Below are 19,100 nucleotides of genomic sequence, written 5' to 3'. Positions count from 1 at the left end.
GAGTAGAGTTTTACCTCCATCGAGAGAGCCCGAACCTGGGTAAAACAAAGTGTCCCGTGTCTCCTGTTATCATCCGGCCTAGACGCATAGTTCGGGACCCCCTATTCGAGATCCGTCAATTTTGACACCGACAACAGGACTAGTCCACTGTTTAACGGTATGCCAGAACCATGCCGCGGTCGCACGTGCGTGCCAGTTTTGGTTCGTCCCATCCCGTCTACCACCGGGTAACTCCCATTCGTCCATATCTCAAACAAAAAAAAACTTCCATGCCCGCGCCTAGGCTAAGTCAGAATCGAAACCCAAAATTGAACGGATCATCTTTTTTACCGAAGTATAGGCTAAGTCAGTTTTAGCCACAGAGTAGTACTACTATACTCTATAAAATAAGGATGCAAATATAACTCAGTGTTGCCATCACATGAAGAAAAAAATGTACTACAGTACTAGCTAGGATGATATGGGTGGGCACCATGTTGGACATGGAGAGGCTAAATTTCGTGTTTTGATCCTTTTCTGAAACCTATTCGAGATTTGATCTTAGTTTGAATTTTTTCCGAAATCTGACCCTTTTGCTACCGCCAGGGACCATGACGGTAGGGTATAACAGCCTACCGCCAAGGTCCCTGACGGTAAGGTTGCATGCCCTACCAGCAAAAACCTCCTAAGTATTAAACACAGTGCATGCTCGTGCCTACCGCCAAGCACCTTGGCGGTAGGGTTGTGCAGACTACCGCCAGCCCGGTTGGCGGTAGCGATGTTTCCTACCGCCAAAGTCCCCGACGGTAGGCTGTTAGACCCTACCGTCATGGACTCTGACGGTAGCAAAGAGTCAGATCTTGGAATTTTTTCAAACTAGGATCAAATCTCGAATAGGTTTCAGAAAAGGATCAAAACACGAAAATTTGCCACACGGAGATAGAGTATGCAAGCTCTGATCCGATCCTCTGTGTTGTTGGTCCATGCTCTCAGCCTGGAAAGAACCATGGGTCGAAGCAAAGAAAAAGAAAACCTGTAAAGAACAAAGCAGATCGAACATTCATCGCTGTTCACCGTAAGTCTTGGCTAGTGACACGGAGAGTCATTTGTGATAAGTTTTGCTTTCACTTTGGTCAAGGGATTAACGTGAATGTAACATGTACTCACTCGTTCACATGTCCTACCTCTTTTTAATCAGTTGTATGTAGACACATTTTTGTGCTTGTACGCTCATTTCAGTCCGTGTGTACTTCATATTGAAATATCCATATTTATGAACGAAGGAAATATTATTTCATCTTAACTGCGTTCACAAACGAAAACAAATCTACGCTACTCAATAAACATTTAACGTCGAAATAGATTTCACAATGAATGTAATAAAATTGACCTGGCTGCTTGAATGTTGATATTTTTAGAAAACCTAGTCAAATACTTGACCCATGACAACTAACATGTAATATATATATTTTAAAATAAAGAAACACAAAGAAGAAAAATGAAACTATCGGTTGCTTGGAATTCTTATTTTTTTATAAGGCCGTCGTAAGCTGCCTCCATCCCACCCCACTTTTGGCCGGTTTCGCGCCGCCTCTCCTTTGGCGAAGCTTCTATTGCCCCGACCATCCGCCTAAACCCCCCGACTGTCCGACACCCCCCATCCCTATCCACAAACCCCATTCCCATCGACTGCCCGTCTCGTCTTCATCAATAACATCGCCGTCCGTTACATCGTCCACATCGTTCGCTTGGTGCAAGATCTGCATAGAATTGACCGATACTGACTTTAGTATTTTTGATTTAGCAATTGCGATGAACAAAAAATATTCGTTCATCAGAGCGACGCGACGGCAAGAAGCAGGAGTGATAATTTGCGTCTTCTGAAGAGCGGTATGCGGCTGGACAGTACACCGGGACCACACGTCGGCCGCACGCGCGCCGGTTCCGTTCCATTCGTGGAAGCCGGCCGGTCCTCGCACGCCCGCTCACCTGGCCGACATGTGGGCCCCGCCCACCCACCTCCCTCCCTCCCCACCGCGTCGAAAGCGCCGCGCCTTTTTGCCTGCCTGCCTGCCTGCCTGGGCCGGCCGCCGTCAATTCCAACCCCCCCTGGCTCCGACTACTGCTACTCCAGGCGGACCAGGCCGCCGCACCAACTCCGCCCCCGCCCCACGCCCCACGCCCCGCCGCTGACCGATGGGCCACGCCCACTCGACCTCCCGCCACAATGGCCGCGCCGGCGCCGGCGCCGGCAACGGCGTGGAGCCGCCGCTGCCGTCCCGCTTCTCGCGGTTCCGCAGCCGCCTGCGCCTGCGCCGCGACCGCTGCGGCGCCGCGGGGGACGCCAGCGAGTCGGGGAAGGGCGTCGCCGCCGACGAGTTCGCCGGCATCGCCCGCATCCGGATAGTCAAGGTGCGCGCGCTCCGCTCCGCTCCCCTCCCCTCTCCGCCCACGCCGGCCCCGACGGGGGAGGTTCGCGTGCGGGTGGAGCTGCTAATTGGCGGTTTTGTTTCAATTTCAATTTCAATTTCCTGTTGTTTGATTTTGGTTTGTGCCATGGCGCAGGCGGGCCTGCGGTTCAAGGACAAGTTCTTCGCCTGCCTCTCGCTCGGGGAGCGCACCTACCGCACCGAGACCACCGACAGGTGCAACACCTTGTTTTCCACAGTATTAATTAATCAGTTTCTGGCCATGCTTGTCCGGATCCGAGCTCGTCCATGCTTCCATTAACCTCCACGCTGTTGGTGAATGGACGTGTCTAGCAAGTTTTACTGTCTGTCACACGTTCCAGAACAAGCAGATAAGCTCTCCCTGTCTTCTTACGACAGTGAGTGCTAGTACTAGAAGACTTAAGAATCAGGATAATGCTCCTGGAATCCGAATCTGTTCTGCGACAGGCGAAAACCCCCAACTTATTTTCGTTGCAGCAGGGCCCATTCCTGAATATTCTTTTCACCACTAGTGTCTGAGTTCAGAAGATCTATGACACCGAAATACAAAGACTTTGACAGTCAAAAAACCCAGCCTATTTTCGTTGCAGCAGGCCATTTCCTGAGTTTTCTCTTGATCACAATTGTCTGAAATCAGATGATCTACCATGACAGCAAAATATTGAAATTCTCAACTGTTGCACCTTGTGAATCTGCGTGAGCTTAAATTTCTCCTCTTTCGAAATATACCCTGTGTATGCTCGTATGATACACAGCTCTCCAAACACTGTTTCAGTACCATGTTTCCTCCCCTTGCTCTCCACGCTTCCATGAACCTCCGTGCTGTTCATGGTTCGTGAATAGATGTGCCTAGCAAGTGTTACTATCAATCTACCACATGTTCCGGAGCAAGCAGATAGGCTCCTGGTCTTACTATGATAGCGAGTGCTAGTAGTACAAGACTTGGGAATCAGGATAATGCTCTTGGAATCGGAATCTGTTCTGCGACAGGCAGAAACCCCACCGCATTTTGGTCGCAGCTAGCTTTTCGCGAATATTCTTTTCATCACAAGTGTTTGAATTCAGATGATCTATGACAGCGAAATATGAAAAATGCTGAACTGCTGCACCTTGTGAACCTGCCTTCATTTTTTTCCTTCTGTTTTAGAATATACAGCGTGCACGCCTGTATGTCACACATCTAACACCCTTTCCCCTCTTTTTCTTACTTGTCATTGCTCATGTTTTTGAACTACAAACACTGCCTGCAGCACTCACAGGCCTGTATGGAATTCAGTGAGTAATCTTTATTTCTTGTTGCTCTTTATCCAGTAATATCATGGTTTCCTTTATTAACTATGGAGCTGTGTAGATTTACATATATTTTCTGTGAATATGCAGGAAAAGAAAGTTGTAATAGAAACAAATGGACCTCATATTGCACGAATATCTGTTTTTGAGGTATGCTGCTAATTGCGTTAATTTCCGCTGTGAGCAGTCCACACATGTATGCTTCAGCATAAGCAAATTACTGATTGGAAGCTTTTGAAGAATTCTTTTTAACCGTAAATCGAGGCAACAGTTCAATCCAATGACATTATGTTTTTTGGCCAACTTTGCAGACTAACCGGTTCTCTAAGAATACCTTGGTTGGTTACTGTGAAGTTGATCTCTTTGACTTGCTCACTAAGGTAACACTGATGTTTTTGCCGTCTCAATCTTTAGTTATAGTATATCTCTGGTTTGATTGTCCTCATGTACCTATGAAGAAACACACTTCCTCTTTTTCTTAATTCATGAGAAGACTATGATAGCATTTTATTAAAGATTCAAGAGAGTGACACTGTTGAATATCTTGATCCAACTGTGGATATGTATACTTTATTTCCACATCGTGTCTACCTACTTCCTAGATCTAGGCTGGAACTTTCTAGTACTTCTGCACAACAGATCTTAATGTACCATAATACATAAATTGGTAATGTGTACAACTTTCTGGAGGTATTTTAAGTTTTGACATTTTGAATATTATCGACTAACATTTTAGCTAGCAGGACTTGGAGGAGGAACACGTTGAGGACCTTGCTTTGTTGGACCCATCATCGTCCACTACCACCATGGGAACCATATCTGTATCCTGCTACATTGAAGTAACTGCTCTTTCTGTTTCCTGTGTGTTGCTATTAGCACTCACAGAGAATTTTCCAGGTTTCAAGTACTGAATTTTGTAGTTCTGTTGCAGGATCCTGTTGAAACAGAACAAAGCTTTGCACGCCGGGTCTTAGCTATAGTGGTATGCTTTCAGTCTTGGTTAATCATATTCTCTTTTCATATATGATTGATACTTGATTATCTTGTCGCTTGACAACGGAGCACACCATAGTTTCATATGGTCTTTTTAAGTAACTTTAGACATTGACGTTTGAATACTGCAACTGAAAGTGGTTAGAAAATATGATCTGAACTTAGGATCATCCAAGTATAGCGAAGCAAGATAAACTGTCCAGAGTTGTTCAAAATCAGATCTATTGAGGATTTAGTAGTAAAAATCATTCGAAAGCTCTTCACAATTGTCAGCTATTCCTTGTATCTATTCTCATCAGTTTTACAAAATGAATTGATGTCTGTTCATAGCTGTCTTATTATTGTTGTGCATCATTTACTATTGGTGTTGCCGTTGCTACTACTAGCCATTCTATCAAGGGCAGTCTTCTTCAGTCTTTATTGTGTGTTGCTCTGAGTCACCAGTCTTTGAGCAGAACCACATTCTTTTCAAATGCCTTAAACTCAGTTTCACGTTGCATGTATTGTGTTCATTTCTGTATGTAATTATATTCCACCCTACAAAGCACAACATTACTATTGTTATGGCAGGACTACAATGAAGACGGAAAGCTCTCCTTATCTGAATTCTCGGACTTGATGAAAGCTTTTGGTAATGGGCTAGCAGTTAATAAGGTTGAACTTTATTCTCATTTTCTTAGAGGTTATGTCCCTTCTAGTTTTAGCTGGTCCCTTCTCTGAAGTTGTTAGTATATCTTACTAGTTGCTATAATACTTTAGATTGAAGAGCTTTTCCGCCAAGCAGATACAAATGGTGATGGCATAGTTGACATGGATGAACTAGCAGCCCTACTAGCTGATCAGCAAGAAAAGTAATTAATAGCTACCTTTTCCATGTTTAGTCCTGTTTCCAAGTTTAACCGTATTGATTGGCTGTAACATTTAATAGTATCATTTGTTATGCTCTGTCCCTTATTTCAGAGAACCAATTATCAGTAACTGTCCTGTCTGTGGTGAAAGTCTGGGGAAGTATGATAAAATAAATGATATGATACACATGACACTTTGCTTTGATGAGGGCACTGGCAATCAGATTATGACTGGGGGATTTCTAACGGATAAGCAAGCTGCATATGGGTAAGGTATTTCATGTACTGATGATTCTAGTCTTCTATCTATCACATACGTTTCTTTCTTGAAATTTCATTTTAGCAAGGGCAATTTATACTTGGTCATATAGTAATACTGGTTATGTGCAGGTGGATGTTTAAGCTTAGTGAATGGGCTAATTTTTCCTCATATGATGTTGGTTTGCGCTCTGGTTCTACTGCCTCGCATATTCTGGTATTTTTCATTAGTTATATTGACTTGTCATATTCTTATTGGTGTGCGAAGTGCCACCTCTTATTTGATATTGTATATATATTTCAATTGCATATTTGCATTGCTCTTTTCATTCGTTAACTCAAGGCGATGATTTAGGTTTTCGATCGGCGAACAAAGAGGCTAGTTGAAGAAGCAATAGATGGAAAGATAGTGTTGTCCATGAGGGCTTTATATCAGTCAAAAGTAGGGCTCACTCTCATTGATTCAGGTATGCTGAACAATAAACATCATCTTAAGAATGAATATTATACAGATAAAAATATATTTGAATGGTCCCCACTGTCTTAGACAAGCAACAGCGAAGTTTGTACTTCTATTATTATTTCAAGAATCTTGTTTGCTGGATCTTTACTAGTTAGAATAACGATGAGTTCCCAATAAATGTTCACTTGGAGACAACGTGAGCTTGAAACTAAATGTTCTTCTGACCACCAATTCAAATACCCTTGTGTGTATGCTGGTGACAACACATAACTCAATTTTTGAGCCATTAAGAAACCATGTTTGTACAAGAAAATTGATGAGGATGATGTTGCTGTTACGATTTTAGGTACAACTTTTTTACAACCTCAGAGAGCCACTATTTGAGAGTGTACAGTTATGCCAGCAAAGTTTTCCTACCCACGACTGGTCCTTATCATGGCTTAGTATTATGTCTTTTGATGGATGCTGACACCAACGAGAATCTTTTGCATTAACACCTACCTGTTTAACTGGGACTGTCCATATGCAGGTGTCAAAGATATCTTGAAGAACCTATCTGAGAAGCAAGGAAAGAAGATGAATTCGCCAGAATCTGCCAAAGATATTCCAAAGTTTCTCGAGTTATTTGCGGTATGGAATGTTTATTTTTCTGTACTCTGTGGGATGTAACCTTTATACATTTTCTCCATTTTATTTCCATGGAATACGATTTAAGGCCGCAAGTAACATTATATATATGCTGGATCACTTTTTTTTAGCAGTGGAGGAACTTCGGTTGTAGCAACCAATAGTTTTCACTTCTCATTTTTAGGCGACATAAGCAATTTGGATCAATGGCCATCCACAATGATAAACATGGAAAATGTTGAATTGCAATAACTTGCCTAAAATAGTGTTGTTTTATGAAACTTCTGCAGCATCTCTTATAGCATAACGGTTATTCTTTTGGGCCACTTACCTTCAAATGGTGAGTAGGGAAATACATAGACTGCGCTTTGAATAGAAAGCTCATTTTAAGCATGTCATCTTGTACTCCCTCCGTCCCATAATATAAGACGTTTTTTGACTAGTGTAGTGTTAAAAAACGTCTTACATTATGGGACGGAGGGAGTAATTCAAAGTAGGGTCTTCAACCCATCACCTTTATAATGGTTACTCAAGGTTCTTGAATCTAGATTTTTTTTCTATAAGCTGGTCGGGAATTGCCTATTTCTGAACCGCTCACTTCCATTTAAAATGTTTATGGCTTTGTTTCATAAAACTACTGTTGACATCCTTGATATCTTTTCCATATGAATACAGGGTCAAATTAATATGGATGAGACTAAGGACCCTATTGAAAGTTTTAAGGTGCAATATATGCCTCCACTCCTCTTGACATATGTCACCCCCTTGTTTGTCCTAGCTTTGTATGTCAGTGCATACACTCTCTTTATAGTCAGGTTTCTTCGTTGCATCGTATCTTAATAATGCCTTAATGGTATGTTGAATGGAATAATCAGTTTTTTTTCTTCTCGAGTGTTTATAGTGGATACTCTGGCTTAACCACTAGAAGCATGAAACAGTTGTGTTTTCCTTTTCTGTAGCAATAAGTAGCCAACACGAAATCTCCTAAGAATGCATCATCTATTTGAAATGACACATGTTCGTTGTGCGTCAGCATCATAGCCCATGCATTTACAGGAGCCTGTTTATCTTCGTTTTCATTGCCTCAAAAAGCTACAAATCTCACAACATGTTTTAAGTGCTAATATTTTTGAGCAATGTTCGATTGTTGTGGACTTGTGGTTAATCCATTCTTAACCTTGTTTAGTTGTCCTTATGAAGTACTCAAGGAGGCTCACTTTATCTGTTATATGCTTATCTTCATATTTGAGAAAAGTATCTCGTCATTATTATCCTTGTATCTGTATGTACTTACAAGGTTACTATAATCCACACTTGTCTCTGCAGACATTTAATGAATTTTTCATCAGACAATTGAAACCCAGTGCCAGGCCCATTGCACACATTGATGATGGTAGTATTGCTACCTGTGCTGCTGATTGCCGTTTGATGGCCTATAGTTCTGTCGATGAGAGCACAAGATTTTGGATTAAGGTAAGTCATTGCTTTACTACTACTCCATATATAAGGGGAGTATTTTTTAGTTCAGGATCACAAGATATAAGTATCTTAATGTCCATATATAAGGGCAAGTACTTGTGAAATATCACTGATCTAATCTCACTGAATATTTATGTGCATTCCATGCAATGCATTCTGATTTGACAGGGGCATGCCTGCATGGTAAAGGGGGAGACAGTATTATATTGGAAATAACCTACAACATTGGTGCATATCATAAGAAATAAAATATAGTGCATTTTCTGTTAGTTTTTATCTTGTGTTTAATGCTCCTTGTCCATCGTTACTCATTAGGCATTGCCTTTAAGGCATAGATTTTGTTACTAAATGACATTCATAACATACTTTATATTGAAGCCGATAATCGGTAAGTTTCTGAGACTATTATCATAGTGGCGTTTGATCCATACAGATGTATGCCATGTTTGGTACTGATAATTATGATAAGTTGATTGATCTGGTGCTCTCAGGACATTAAATATAACGTGATTCACAAAGTTATGATTTTATATGCTAGGGTAGTATATGAAGTCACAGTAATTTTTTCTAAACTCTGATTAGTACCATCATGTTTTATTGAGTAAATTTAACTATGAAGGGACCTCTTTGGTTGAAGTCTCATTGTACCCTATCTTCTGTTCCCAGGGTCGCAAGTTTTCAATTGAGGGTCTCCTAGGGGCGGATGCACACCATAATGCTTTTAAAAATGGATCATTGGTAATTTTTCGGCTTGCACCTCAGGTAAATCTTTATTCTCATTACAAGAACCCGTGCACACGTACTGCATTTTGCAGTTTTCAATTTACAATTTTCAGGATTACCATAGGTTTCATGTACAATTTTCAGGATTACCATAGGTTTCATGTACCTGTGTCAGGAACTGTAGAGAAATTTGAGGATATTCCTGGATGCTTGTACACGGTAAAGAATACTCATCTTGACATGCTTCCTCACATGTGGAAAGGGATGCATTTGTGTGCTGTGCTATATTTTTCAGCACTATATGACTGGCGCTTATATCTTTCTATTGACAGGTTAATCCCATCGCCGTAAACAGCAAATATTGTAATGTGTTCACCGAAAATAAAAGAGTTATCTCAATAATCTCAACTTCGGAGTTTGGGAAGGTTTGTCTTTTGACCCTGTTTTGTTGTATACTATGAGGCAACTGCTTACTGCTATTCCGACCATTGAAGATTTGAGTTAATTTTGCCTCTCCTGTCATGACCAAACTTACTGAATATAATGTGACTCCTCATATGGCCTGTACTCTTTTCCCCGTTCTGGCTGAAAAGCTTTGGCATGGAGAAGGCTGAAGGCATGTCTGATGTTAATAGCATGACCCTTGCGGACTGTGCGTAAATCGCACAGCTGCAAGGACCACACTTACGGAGGTCAACAGTATAATTTGTCAAGATCGTACTACTGTCAATTTAGATTATCTCTGCATGTCAAAAGTACTAATGTCAATGTCTACTGCTTCTTAAAAATGGTCTGTGCATTCCATTTCCCTTATATGACTTAATGCACTGAGAAGCCTTGAGCATTGCCATATTTAAGCTGAGATCCTCAGAATCAGCAGCTTTACATCTCAAAAATTGCACTACCCAGGCTGCCAGCTTCTCCTTCTCAACTCTGGAGCTAGGCCGTTCAGCCTGGCTTCCGAACAGGGCCTTACTTCCATATGCTTCTCGTTAATTATCAATTCTTATTTGATGCAACAGTCTAGCACCTAGTACAGCCATCCAGTAGCTTTCTGAACTTTGCCTAAACTGATCATGCACTTTTTTTAATAACACATGGTTCAGGTGGCATTTGTTGCCATCGGAGCAACTATGGTAGGAAGCATCACATTCGTGAAAAAGGAGGGCGACTACGTCCACAAGGGAGATGAGGTTTCCTTTATACTCTGTCCTTGCGAGTGTTCTGCTGCTTATGCTAGTGTGTTAATTATCTAATTCATCTTCTTTCTCCCAGTTTGGATATTTCTCTTTTGGAGGGAGTACGGTAATCTGCGTGTTTGAGAAGGTTTGTATTCTTTCTCTCTGCTTTTTTCCTTTTTTAGATGCTGATAATCAACTTCGTAAACAATACGTTATCTCTTGCTCCAAGTCCCCAAACTAAAATGTTGTCTACATTGGCAGGATGCGATACAATTCAATGCTGATCTTCTAGCCAACAGCGAAAGATCACTGGAAACTCTTGTTGAGGTTGGCACAACATTGGGCGTCTCCAAACGGAACAGAGGGCTAAAAGTTTCGGAGCTACAGAAGTGTTCAATTGAATGATAGAAGTTAGTGAGTGCAGTGCAGCATGGTACAGAACTGTAAAGTTATAGGACATAGCTTGCCTGGACAGGGATCAGTAGAGTATATTCTCATAGTGTCCTTTTTTTTTCATGTCAGACCTATTTCATGAGTTCTTTCGGTAGTTAGCTTTATACTTGGATCTGCTTTGTGCATCATATGTAAGAAGATCCATTTTGTTACCATTGTAAAAAAATCACATTTGATCTATTTTCTAGTCAAATCTGAGCTGCAGCATTCATGTTAATTCATATATGCTGGCAAGCTGGGCTTGCCAACTACTACCGACGTACCAAAATATAAGACGTTTTTGTAGGCTACAAATTAGCCTAAAAGAAACGACTTATATTTTGATATGGAGGGAGTAGTTTTGTTTTAGTGTTAACTAATGTCATTACAAGTAGTACTAAATGGTGTAATTTCCAAATATGTCCAGATCTGCTATGTTCTCTTTGTTGAATTTCTGGGCATAGATTGTGGGATCTTTCCTTGATGTCAAAAGATATCTAACATCAATGTTTGTCCGATTTGAGCGCCCGAGAGCAGAGGTGGTGTTGATCTTGGCTTGTTGTCGTTGTCGAGCATGAGTGTTGTGCATTACCAACACATGTGTTTGTGAGAATTGGAGGATAACACAGGTAGAAGTCCCTCATTGATTCCGTTTTCCTACCAGAGATGACCCCTAAAAATGTAAGAAGACATTTAAGTCAAAGGTGGTATGTGAAGACATTGAACATATAAATCACGCTAGGCAACCCGCCTCTCTGGAGCAACTACGTCGTGCGATGAATGTGGTTCGCTCGATCTACCGCTACTGTAGCGTTTTACGGTGCTGTCAATAATCCAACCATCTGTTTTCTCGCACATTATTGTTTCATGCTCCAGTGGATGACGGGTGGGTCTTCTTTGCCCACGGGCCCAGCGTGGTGGTGCGTCTCGCGTGTGGCCTGCGTGAAAAAAGAAAGACTCTGCAGCGAGCGTGGGGGTTCGCACGGTGAAACCCTACACCAATCGCTCGCATCCCCTTCTCCAATTCTCTCCGCCGCCACTACGCCGCCTCGTCCTCCCCCTACACTTCTCTCCTCCTGAAGCCCCAGCACATGGTCGTCGGCGGCGTCGCCGCTCATGTCGTTCTTCCCCCAGCGCATCCCGCAGCCTCCTGCAGGACGATGCCTCGCCATCTTCCATCAACCAGCGCTGTGGGCCGTGGTTCTGGACCGGTCACAGGTCGCTGCCAAGGAGCAGAGGAGGACCGTAGGGGGAGAAGGAGCAGAGGAGGACGGCACTAGGGGGGGGGGGGGAAGAAGCAGCGAGACCGGAGGCCCAGACGGCGCTCGTGTCATGTGTCAGACACTGCTCGTCGGCCCTTGTCGTGGTCCTCAATCTAGGTTGCCCATCTCCATCTCGCCATCTTCTTCCTTCGAATTTTACCTTAGTTTTTTTATGATCTAATTTCAATCGTTGGTTTACTGTTTCTCTAAGCATGATGTGTGAAGATATGAGACAGAAAAGAACAGGAAGAATTTAGACGAAGAATTGGGTCATGGGGAACAAGGTGAATTCTCTTTCTCCCTCTGCCTCCCCCATGTTTGTTCCTATAGTTTGATTTTGATGTTATGGTTGATTCTATCCCTTCTTAGATTAAACTTCTCTGAACCATCTAAATCCCATTTGTTCAATGACTCTGAGTTTGCCACTCCTTGTCTCATATCCTGTTGCTTCAACAGAGTTTATTTCCTCGGTTAGTTGCTGGGTCATCTATGTCGTTGACTATCAAGGTTATGTTACTTCCCACTCCCTTTTTTGGTTTCTTCCTGTTGGAAGTGATGTAGCCTGAATCTTTCTTTGTCACCCTTTGGATATGTGTTCTTATGAATGTTAGCGATTGGAGTTTCTCTGTTATGTTAGTACATGTTGCTGCTTTCAGGTTGTTTAATTATTTTATACGGAACACGTTGGCGTTATATGGAGAAGAGGCATATATATGATTCTTTGCGTATTTGCAGTGCCGTGACTGCAGAGGTATCCTTCTCTCTGTTCCAAATCTGATTCTTTGTGTCTTGGGTTTGCATATGCTTGCGATTACCTACTCTGTTTGAATGCCATATGTATATGCATTGGTAGAGGTAAAAGATAAATCCAGAGAAGATAAAAAGGAAAGGACAGAGGATGCCCAGGAAAATGATTCTTAGATGTACAGTTGCAGGTTAGCTATTGCGAAAATTGATTGTTCCTCTCCTATTTAGTGAAATATGTATGGGCTCATTTATGTACGGTGGTTAGGACCAGCAACTTGATTAGTTGTAGTCTACTTTAACTGACACATCTTTAAACTAAACCGAACAAATCCATTTTAGTTCTTCTATTTCTGAACTTATGTTTCTATGGTTTCACGGGTTCGGTTTGTGTTGCACATTTATGTGTCAACGACGACTATCAAACAAGAAAGCCCACGCCTGACCTCTGTCATGGAAAATCTTAGAGCAGAAAGTGATAGGCTTATTTTTTAGTTAGAAAGATATGTATACTGTAGCATCATATATTCAGGTAATCCCTTGTATTTTTCTTGCCAGGTTCATGTTTTATACATCTTGTATACACCCACATAAACTAAAGTTTGTAGTGTCAGCAGTAAACAGGGGCACAACTAAGTAATATGGGTAGAAAAGTAAGAGCTTATGAAAAGAATAGTATCTCTATTGCAGATGTGTGAGAGCACCCCCATTATCATGCAAATAGTACCAGGTTCAGAGCCTTGATTATGGCGGCTATAAACACAAAATAATCCATCTAATTGGATTTAGTATAAAAACCACATTCCGGCGGAAATTACTCCAATTAGAATTCTAGCTGCAACATATATCTAATTTGTCCCAGATTGAAAATCTCAATTTTTAATCTCTGAAATACAGCACGCACTTGTCCGTGTTGTTGCTCTGTACAGGACTTGCTTGTATGCATTCCTAAATAGTGTACAGGTTGGAGCTAAACTGAAGCTTGCTGGTTGTGACGTGTCAGCCATAAACTTGTATTATGACCATTGCTTATCCGGTGAGTGCATAAAATTCAGTACCACAATTTAGGATTACAGTTGACCCTTTTTGTTGAGAAACATGGGTACTTTAGTGGCATATATATTCAGATTTAGGCCTTTTCGCCATAGCAGGCTGTAGCAAAGGCTAAATCATGCTCAATAAAGCCTATGTACAGATACATGTTACTTACATCCACACACGTGCCTTTGGTTGTAGCTGAGCAAGTTTAAATATATAATTCTCCGAAAGTATACAATTTCCTTTACTCCTAACCTCATAGAACATTTCTGAACCTAGCCTATGTATATACGTATATAAGTGTTTCCTTACATATCTGATTGAATTCTTAAATCATAGACGAAGAGCCTTCTGTCATTTATTATGGACGAGTTAATATTTAAGAAATAATACAAACTCTTAGGTGTGGCCACTAGCAATGCAGTTTCATCTAAAGTGGTAAATGACGCCTTTGTATTCAAATTAAATAGTTCCTGATAATGAAGAAACCGAAGCAACTTGGTTTATCTATGTTCCTTTTTTTAATCTTCGTAGATGGAATGCGTTCCTACAAGAATAACACATGTTTGATTTTAGCAGGCTCAAAAACAGAGGCTGTTCCGTCTTCTCCTAATCCAGACAAGCTGGCCCCTCTTCATTGGTGCCCGTAGCAAATTCAAATTTGGTAGTGACACTGCATGCCTAAAACTCTCCTGTAGGTTGGTTCATTGATTTAGATTGATATAATTGTCCAAGAAGCCAATTAATTGATTTGGATCTATATATTGTGGTGCATTATCTAAGCTTGCACTGTTAGTGTCGTTTAAAAATATCTCTTGCTTTTAAAATAGTATTGGTAAAATGGCTAAAGCGCACATGAGAGTCTAAATCAGTTTAAATCATAACAGTCTCATGTTTTCTTCAAAGAATTTTGTGGTTGCATAAATAAATCGCGAGGAAGATTTGGATGCAAGCACCCATCTTTCATGAGATAGACCTAAGTTGTACATTTGAATTCTTCTCTGTTTATACTCTGCCAAGTTATCTCAAGCATATGATTTTACTTTGGTACAGGTTGATTATATTACTGGATGCATATGCATAAATCAGAGGATAAGCAGCGGAAGGACAAGTTGTATTTTTCGAGATGTTCTCTTCTTCTTTATTTTACATGTTAAAGCATGGACCTTCTTGCTCAGGTTTCAGATTTCTCAATCTATACTTCCATGCAAAACATAATTTTGTTCGTACGAGCTCATATTTCGGTAGTTGCAAAACATAAACCATGATACTTTCAGGTTTCAGATTTTGTATACTGAACCATGATCCTAGGCTGAATAATTTACTATCTTTTGTTCGCACGAGCTCTCATTTTGATAGTTGCAAAACATAAACCGTGATGCTTTCTTGCCGCTGTTGTAGTCTCTAATTAATGGCATTGTGAGAGACCGTAGTTAATTTAAGTTTCTTCTGTTTAAATAAAACAGGCGTTGGTAACTGCATAAGTTTAACCATGATGCTTTATTTTTTTAGGGAAAAACCATAATGCTTTCTTGCTGCTGCTGTAGTCTCTATGGGATTCTAAGATAATTTAGTTAAGCTAATCTCATCGGTTTGCACTCAAAAATCACAGGAGCCATACAGAAAAAAGTAGGGTACTATTAGAAATTGGCCATGTGATGTTCATATTCAGAGAATAGCACATCTGTTGATTAAACTGAAAATGTATATGGTGCATTTCGTTTCTGCTCATCTTGATCTAACCAAACTGACCCCATAGATTTGAGATTGTCGTGCCTATCAGGTTTGGACATGTTCTTATTTGTACTAAATCACTAAACTAAACTGTATAAATAAAATAGCCCCCCCTCCTTTCCAACAACTTATTTTATTTTTAGAGTGAGCAACGACATGTTATCATACTCTGTTCCTTGTGAGCAATACTTCAGTTTAGATTGACGTATACTCTTTGGTATATAGCATTTTTGCCTACCTCTTGCCTATTTCACATCGAATAGATGATTTGCTTTGGAGAGGGATTAGATAAGGCCTATGAGTCCTAAGTAAGCGTGATAAGCATGTCCTGCACTTCTATTTACTATTAAGCACCAACTGAATTTCTGAAATGGTGTTTCAGGAATGATACAATCAATCCAACTGTTACCTTTGGGGTGCTTTTTGGATGGACTAATCTGAAGATGTTGGCTAGCTTGCACTGCCATCATATAATCTAGAAGCAAGGGCAAGGATTATAGGGAAAATAAAGGTAATGCTCCCGGTATATTTTACTTTTTGGCGAAGTTTTGGTGCTTGCACAAGAAAGTAACACCATCATTATAGCTACTGCTTTTTTATCCCAGGCAATTCGCCAACCGGAGGAAATGCCAACCAATACATTTTTGTACTTCCTCTGTTACAGAGGTAAAATTACTACTACTTTTCGAAATCTTTTTTTGTTGCATGTTCCCCTTTCTTAATCATCTATTTGTTCAAATGTACATACATGAGCTTATAATCCTTAGTGCACAATGCATCTCACCATACTATTGTTTTCCTGAAAATTTATACTCACATAGTTCCATTTTTTTATGGGTGATCTTCTGTTGCCCTGATTTGGTGTTCATATAGCATGGGACATTATAGAGTCATTTTATTTTCTCTTCATTCATGCACTAATGCATAAATCTTTTGGTATGGCCCTTATTATTTAATCTAGAGCTATGCAATGACAACCATGGCTTTAGTGTTCAGGTGAGTTCCATTTATAGAATGACGAACCCTTGGCATCTTATCTAAATTCTTTGATCCTAGATATTATGTATGCCCAGTTAAGTACCTTATACAAGTACCTTAATTAGCCTCTTCTGACTATTAACTATTTGAACTGTTCTATTAGGACTCAAACTTTCAAAGTTATTAGGATCTGGACATGTTTTTACCTTAGTTTGTACAGTTTTGCATTCCTTTGGCTTCAGGCTGCTGCTGCGCATAAAGTATAGTTAACTCAGATGATGCATGAAAAAAACTGCAGATCTAGCATAGTTTTTGAATTCAGATTTTGTAACTAATTATGTGATGCCCTTATGTTAAAATGCTTATTTGTTCTCCGACTATGCTCAGTTCGTCCAGGCCTTAGGGACGCTTTCCATCACTATCCATGAACAAGTTCAACTCCGACAACAGTTCACCAATAATGTCGGCCGGTGCACCACGTCAGCAACGTCGACGGCCTGACAGGCCATTTTCCAACTGGGCCTATTGTAAATGACGAGACCATGAGTTTCTCCTTTTGGAGTTTACTTCTACGAGTGCTCACTCCCTGCATCTTCTGTTTTTTGTTCTATTTTTCAGAAAATGAAGATGTACTTTGCCGTTCCACTAATCTTGGCAAAAGAGCAGATTATGGTGCCCCTCGTGCTACAGTGGAATTGAATCACAAAAAATTCTATAGATTCATCAAACAATGAAGGAGGTTAGTTTTTACATGAGGGGCAACGGCGGCCACCGTGGTCTTGCTGGAGCCTCGCTTGCAGTCGAAAGTCATCAGCTTCAGGGAGTGCCAGCACAGCCAAAATAGACGCCACCTTCGACGGGGAGCAACAGCAGCAACTGCGAGGATTTGGCTAGCCGATACGAGCAACGGCGGCGACATACCCGCTTCCGCAGCTCCGAGCTGCTGGTCCCCCGAGATGCACATGGAGCCGGCGAGCCGTTGCGCCTCCAATCTGCCGGGCCACTGAGATGCAGATGTAGCCGCAGCGCCTCTGAGCTGCAGCGAGAGCCGCTCCGCCGTCAAGCTGCAGAGTGAGCTGCCGTGAAGATGGAGCCGTGCTTTCTCTCCATTACGAGTACAATGGGGAGAGGGGAACGAATCCAATGAACTGGTTGATGGAACCAAGACCAACAGTCAACCACGTGGTGATTCTATGCTATATGCGCCACGCGTGTGTATAGGTGTCCAGAATGTGTGGTTCAGTGTCACAATTGTAATTTTATCTTGGTGCTAATTTGTAGCACTTGTATGATCTGTACTGTTTTGTCTGACTTATTCCAACTACTATTCTTAGAATATAAGAGCATATACAGCCACAAGTATCAAAATCTGGCCCCAACCGCCTGTGGACGCGCTGCTCGTCCGTGGATAGTGATTAGTCAGCACAAAAGAATATATATTCATGACCAGATACATCATTTGCAAATCATCAAATCCATACAATTATATGCAACTAAACTATAATTTTTCGCCGGCGACGGTCCTTATTGTTTCGGTCGTGTCCACATTTAGCAGCCGGTTGCGCCCCTCGGAGTGAAAGTGCGGTCGCCGGGGAGAAAGAGTAGAACATGGGACACGCGGGCCCTACTTTCATGGCTTGAAAACTTGTATGCTATCGCCCTTTGCACCATCCATCTAGCATGGAGAAAGGTCAAGCATATGTTTTCGCCTTCAAATGCACTTTCAAGGGATTGTGCATGATCGTCTACTCAATATAAGCAAGTTGCAAGAGCCTCTTGTTATATAATTTAGCATTAATATATGTATGCCTACCAAGACTTCTACGTTTATCATCCTTCTGAATCTTATGTAATCACCTAAGATCATGCTATGTGTTTAACTGTCGGTCATTTGCTGCTTAGACTGTTGTGTGGTATGCTTTTGAAAAGGCTATGATGAAAGAAATATATGTTTTTCCCTTCAAGTGCACATCCAAGGGCCTATGCATAATTTTCTATCACTATCACTTGCTTGCTGCATGCAGTATCGTAAGCTGTGCTTTGGCAGCAACAATACTTTAAAATATTGTTCCTTTGTCTATTGCTCTGCTCATTGCAGGTATGCAAGCTCTGCTTTCTGAAATTCTTGATGTAAAAAAATATATTTTTGTTTGCTCTATCAAGAATATTAGCTCGAATAAATCCAAATGTATGCCAACTGAAAATGCTCTTATGCGTTTATTTCCATATGTTTCATTCTATATCTATATATTACAATGCACACTCTTCCAATACTTGGTTTGCGCTCGACCTTTGTGCCATGGGCGCAACGGGTCATCTAGTTCACATTGAAGACTATGACAAGAGAAGACATCGCATGAAGACTATGGAGCGCGAAGACTTATTTCTTTCGTCGTTCTTTTTCTTCTTTGTTGAGTCATAGGAACCACCGTACTGTTAAGTGGGGTCCAAGTGAACCAGTCAGAATGACTGAAGTGATTCTTAACCAAAATCCTATGTCTTCGAGCGAAGACTATGAGAGCAAATCTTGTCCAGAGTTGGATAAGTCAGACTTGCTTGTAGCCCAAGTAAAGTTGCCGTGTGTGTTTGAAATCTGACCGTTGGAACAGGTGTCAGTTCCT

At 41.2% G+C, this 19,100-nt stretch overlaps 1 protein-coding gene and 1 long non-coding RNA gene across 5 annotated transcripts; both read left to right on the top strand.

Moving 5' to 3' along the window:
* Nucleotides 1-2,068: 2,068 nt before the first annotated feature.
* LOC123063514 (phosphatidylserine decarboxylase proenzyme 2) lies at nt 2,069-10,948 on the top strand. 2 transcript variants are annotated; one of them, XM_044487322.1, is made up of 21 exons: nt 2,073-2,391; nt 2,545-2,624; nt 3,680-3,704; nt 3,810-3,869; nt 4,031-4,099; nt 4,463-4,558; nt 4,651-4,701; nt 5,283-5,366; nt 5,472-5,563; nt 5,673-5,828; nt 5,951-6,035; nt 6,174-6,285; nt 6,811-6,911; nt 7,584-7,631; nt 8,235-8,381; nt 9,054-9,149; nt 9,255-9,329; nt 9,443-9,535; nt 10,217-10,303; nt 10,386-10,436; nt 10,553-10,948. In XM_044487322.1, exons 1-21 carry the CDS (start codon nt 2,176-2,178, stop codon nt 10,694-10,696), a joined length of 1,968 nt encoding a protein of 655 aa, XP_044343257.1. In that variant the 5' UTR covers nt 2,073-2,175; the 3' UTR covers nt 10,697-10,948. The 2 variants fall into 2 exon arrangements, with proteins under 2 accessions (XP_044343258.1, XP_044343257.1); XM_044487323.1 differs by lacking the exon at nt 7,584-7,631 and having other exon boundaries at nt 2,069-2,391.
* Nucleotides 10,949-11,771: 823 nt separating this feature from the next.
* LOC123059480 (uncharacterized) lies at nt 11,772-17,815 on the top strand. 3 transcript variants are annotated; one of them, XR_006427456.1, is made up of 9 exons: nt 11,772-12,269; nt 12,442-12,736; nt 12,839-13,765; nt 14,347-14,465; nt 14,821-14,945; nt 15,884-16,012; nt 16,107-16,167; nt 16,867-17,006; nt 17,098-17,815. It is a non-coding gene; the product is annotated as an uncharacterized lncRNA (long non-coding RNA). The 3 variants fall into 3 exon arrangements; XR_006427457.1 differs by lacking the exons at nt 11,772-12,269; nt 12,442-12,736 and having other exon boundaries at nt 12,744-13,765; XR_006427458.1 differs by lacking the exons at nt 11,772-12,269; nt 12,442-12,736 and having other exon boundaries at nt 12,747-13,765; nt 14,347-14,431.
* Nucleotides 17,816-19,100: the final 1,285 nt, after the last annotated feature.

This window comes from Triticum aestivum, chromosome 3A (genome assembly GCF_018294505.1).
Source record: "Triticum aestivum cultivar Chinese Spring chromosome 3A, IWGSC CS RefSeq v2.1, whole genome shotgun sequence".
Taxonomy (NCBI): domain Eukaryota; kingdom Viridiplantae; phylum Streptophyta; class Magnoliopsida; order Poales; family Poaceae; genus Triticum; species Triticum aestivum.
The sequence above is the reverse complement of the archived record's forward strand: the minus strand, read 5'-3'. Positions and strand labels throughout refer to the sequence as shown.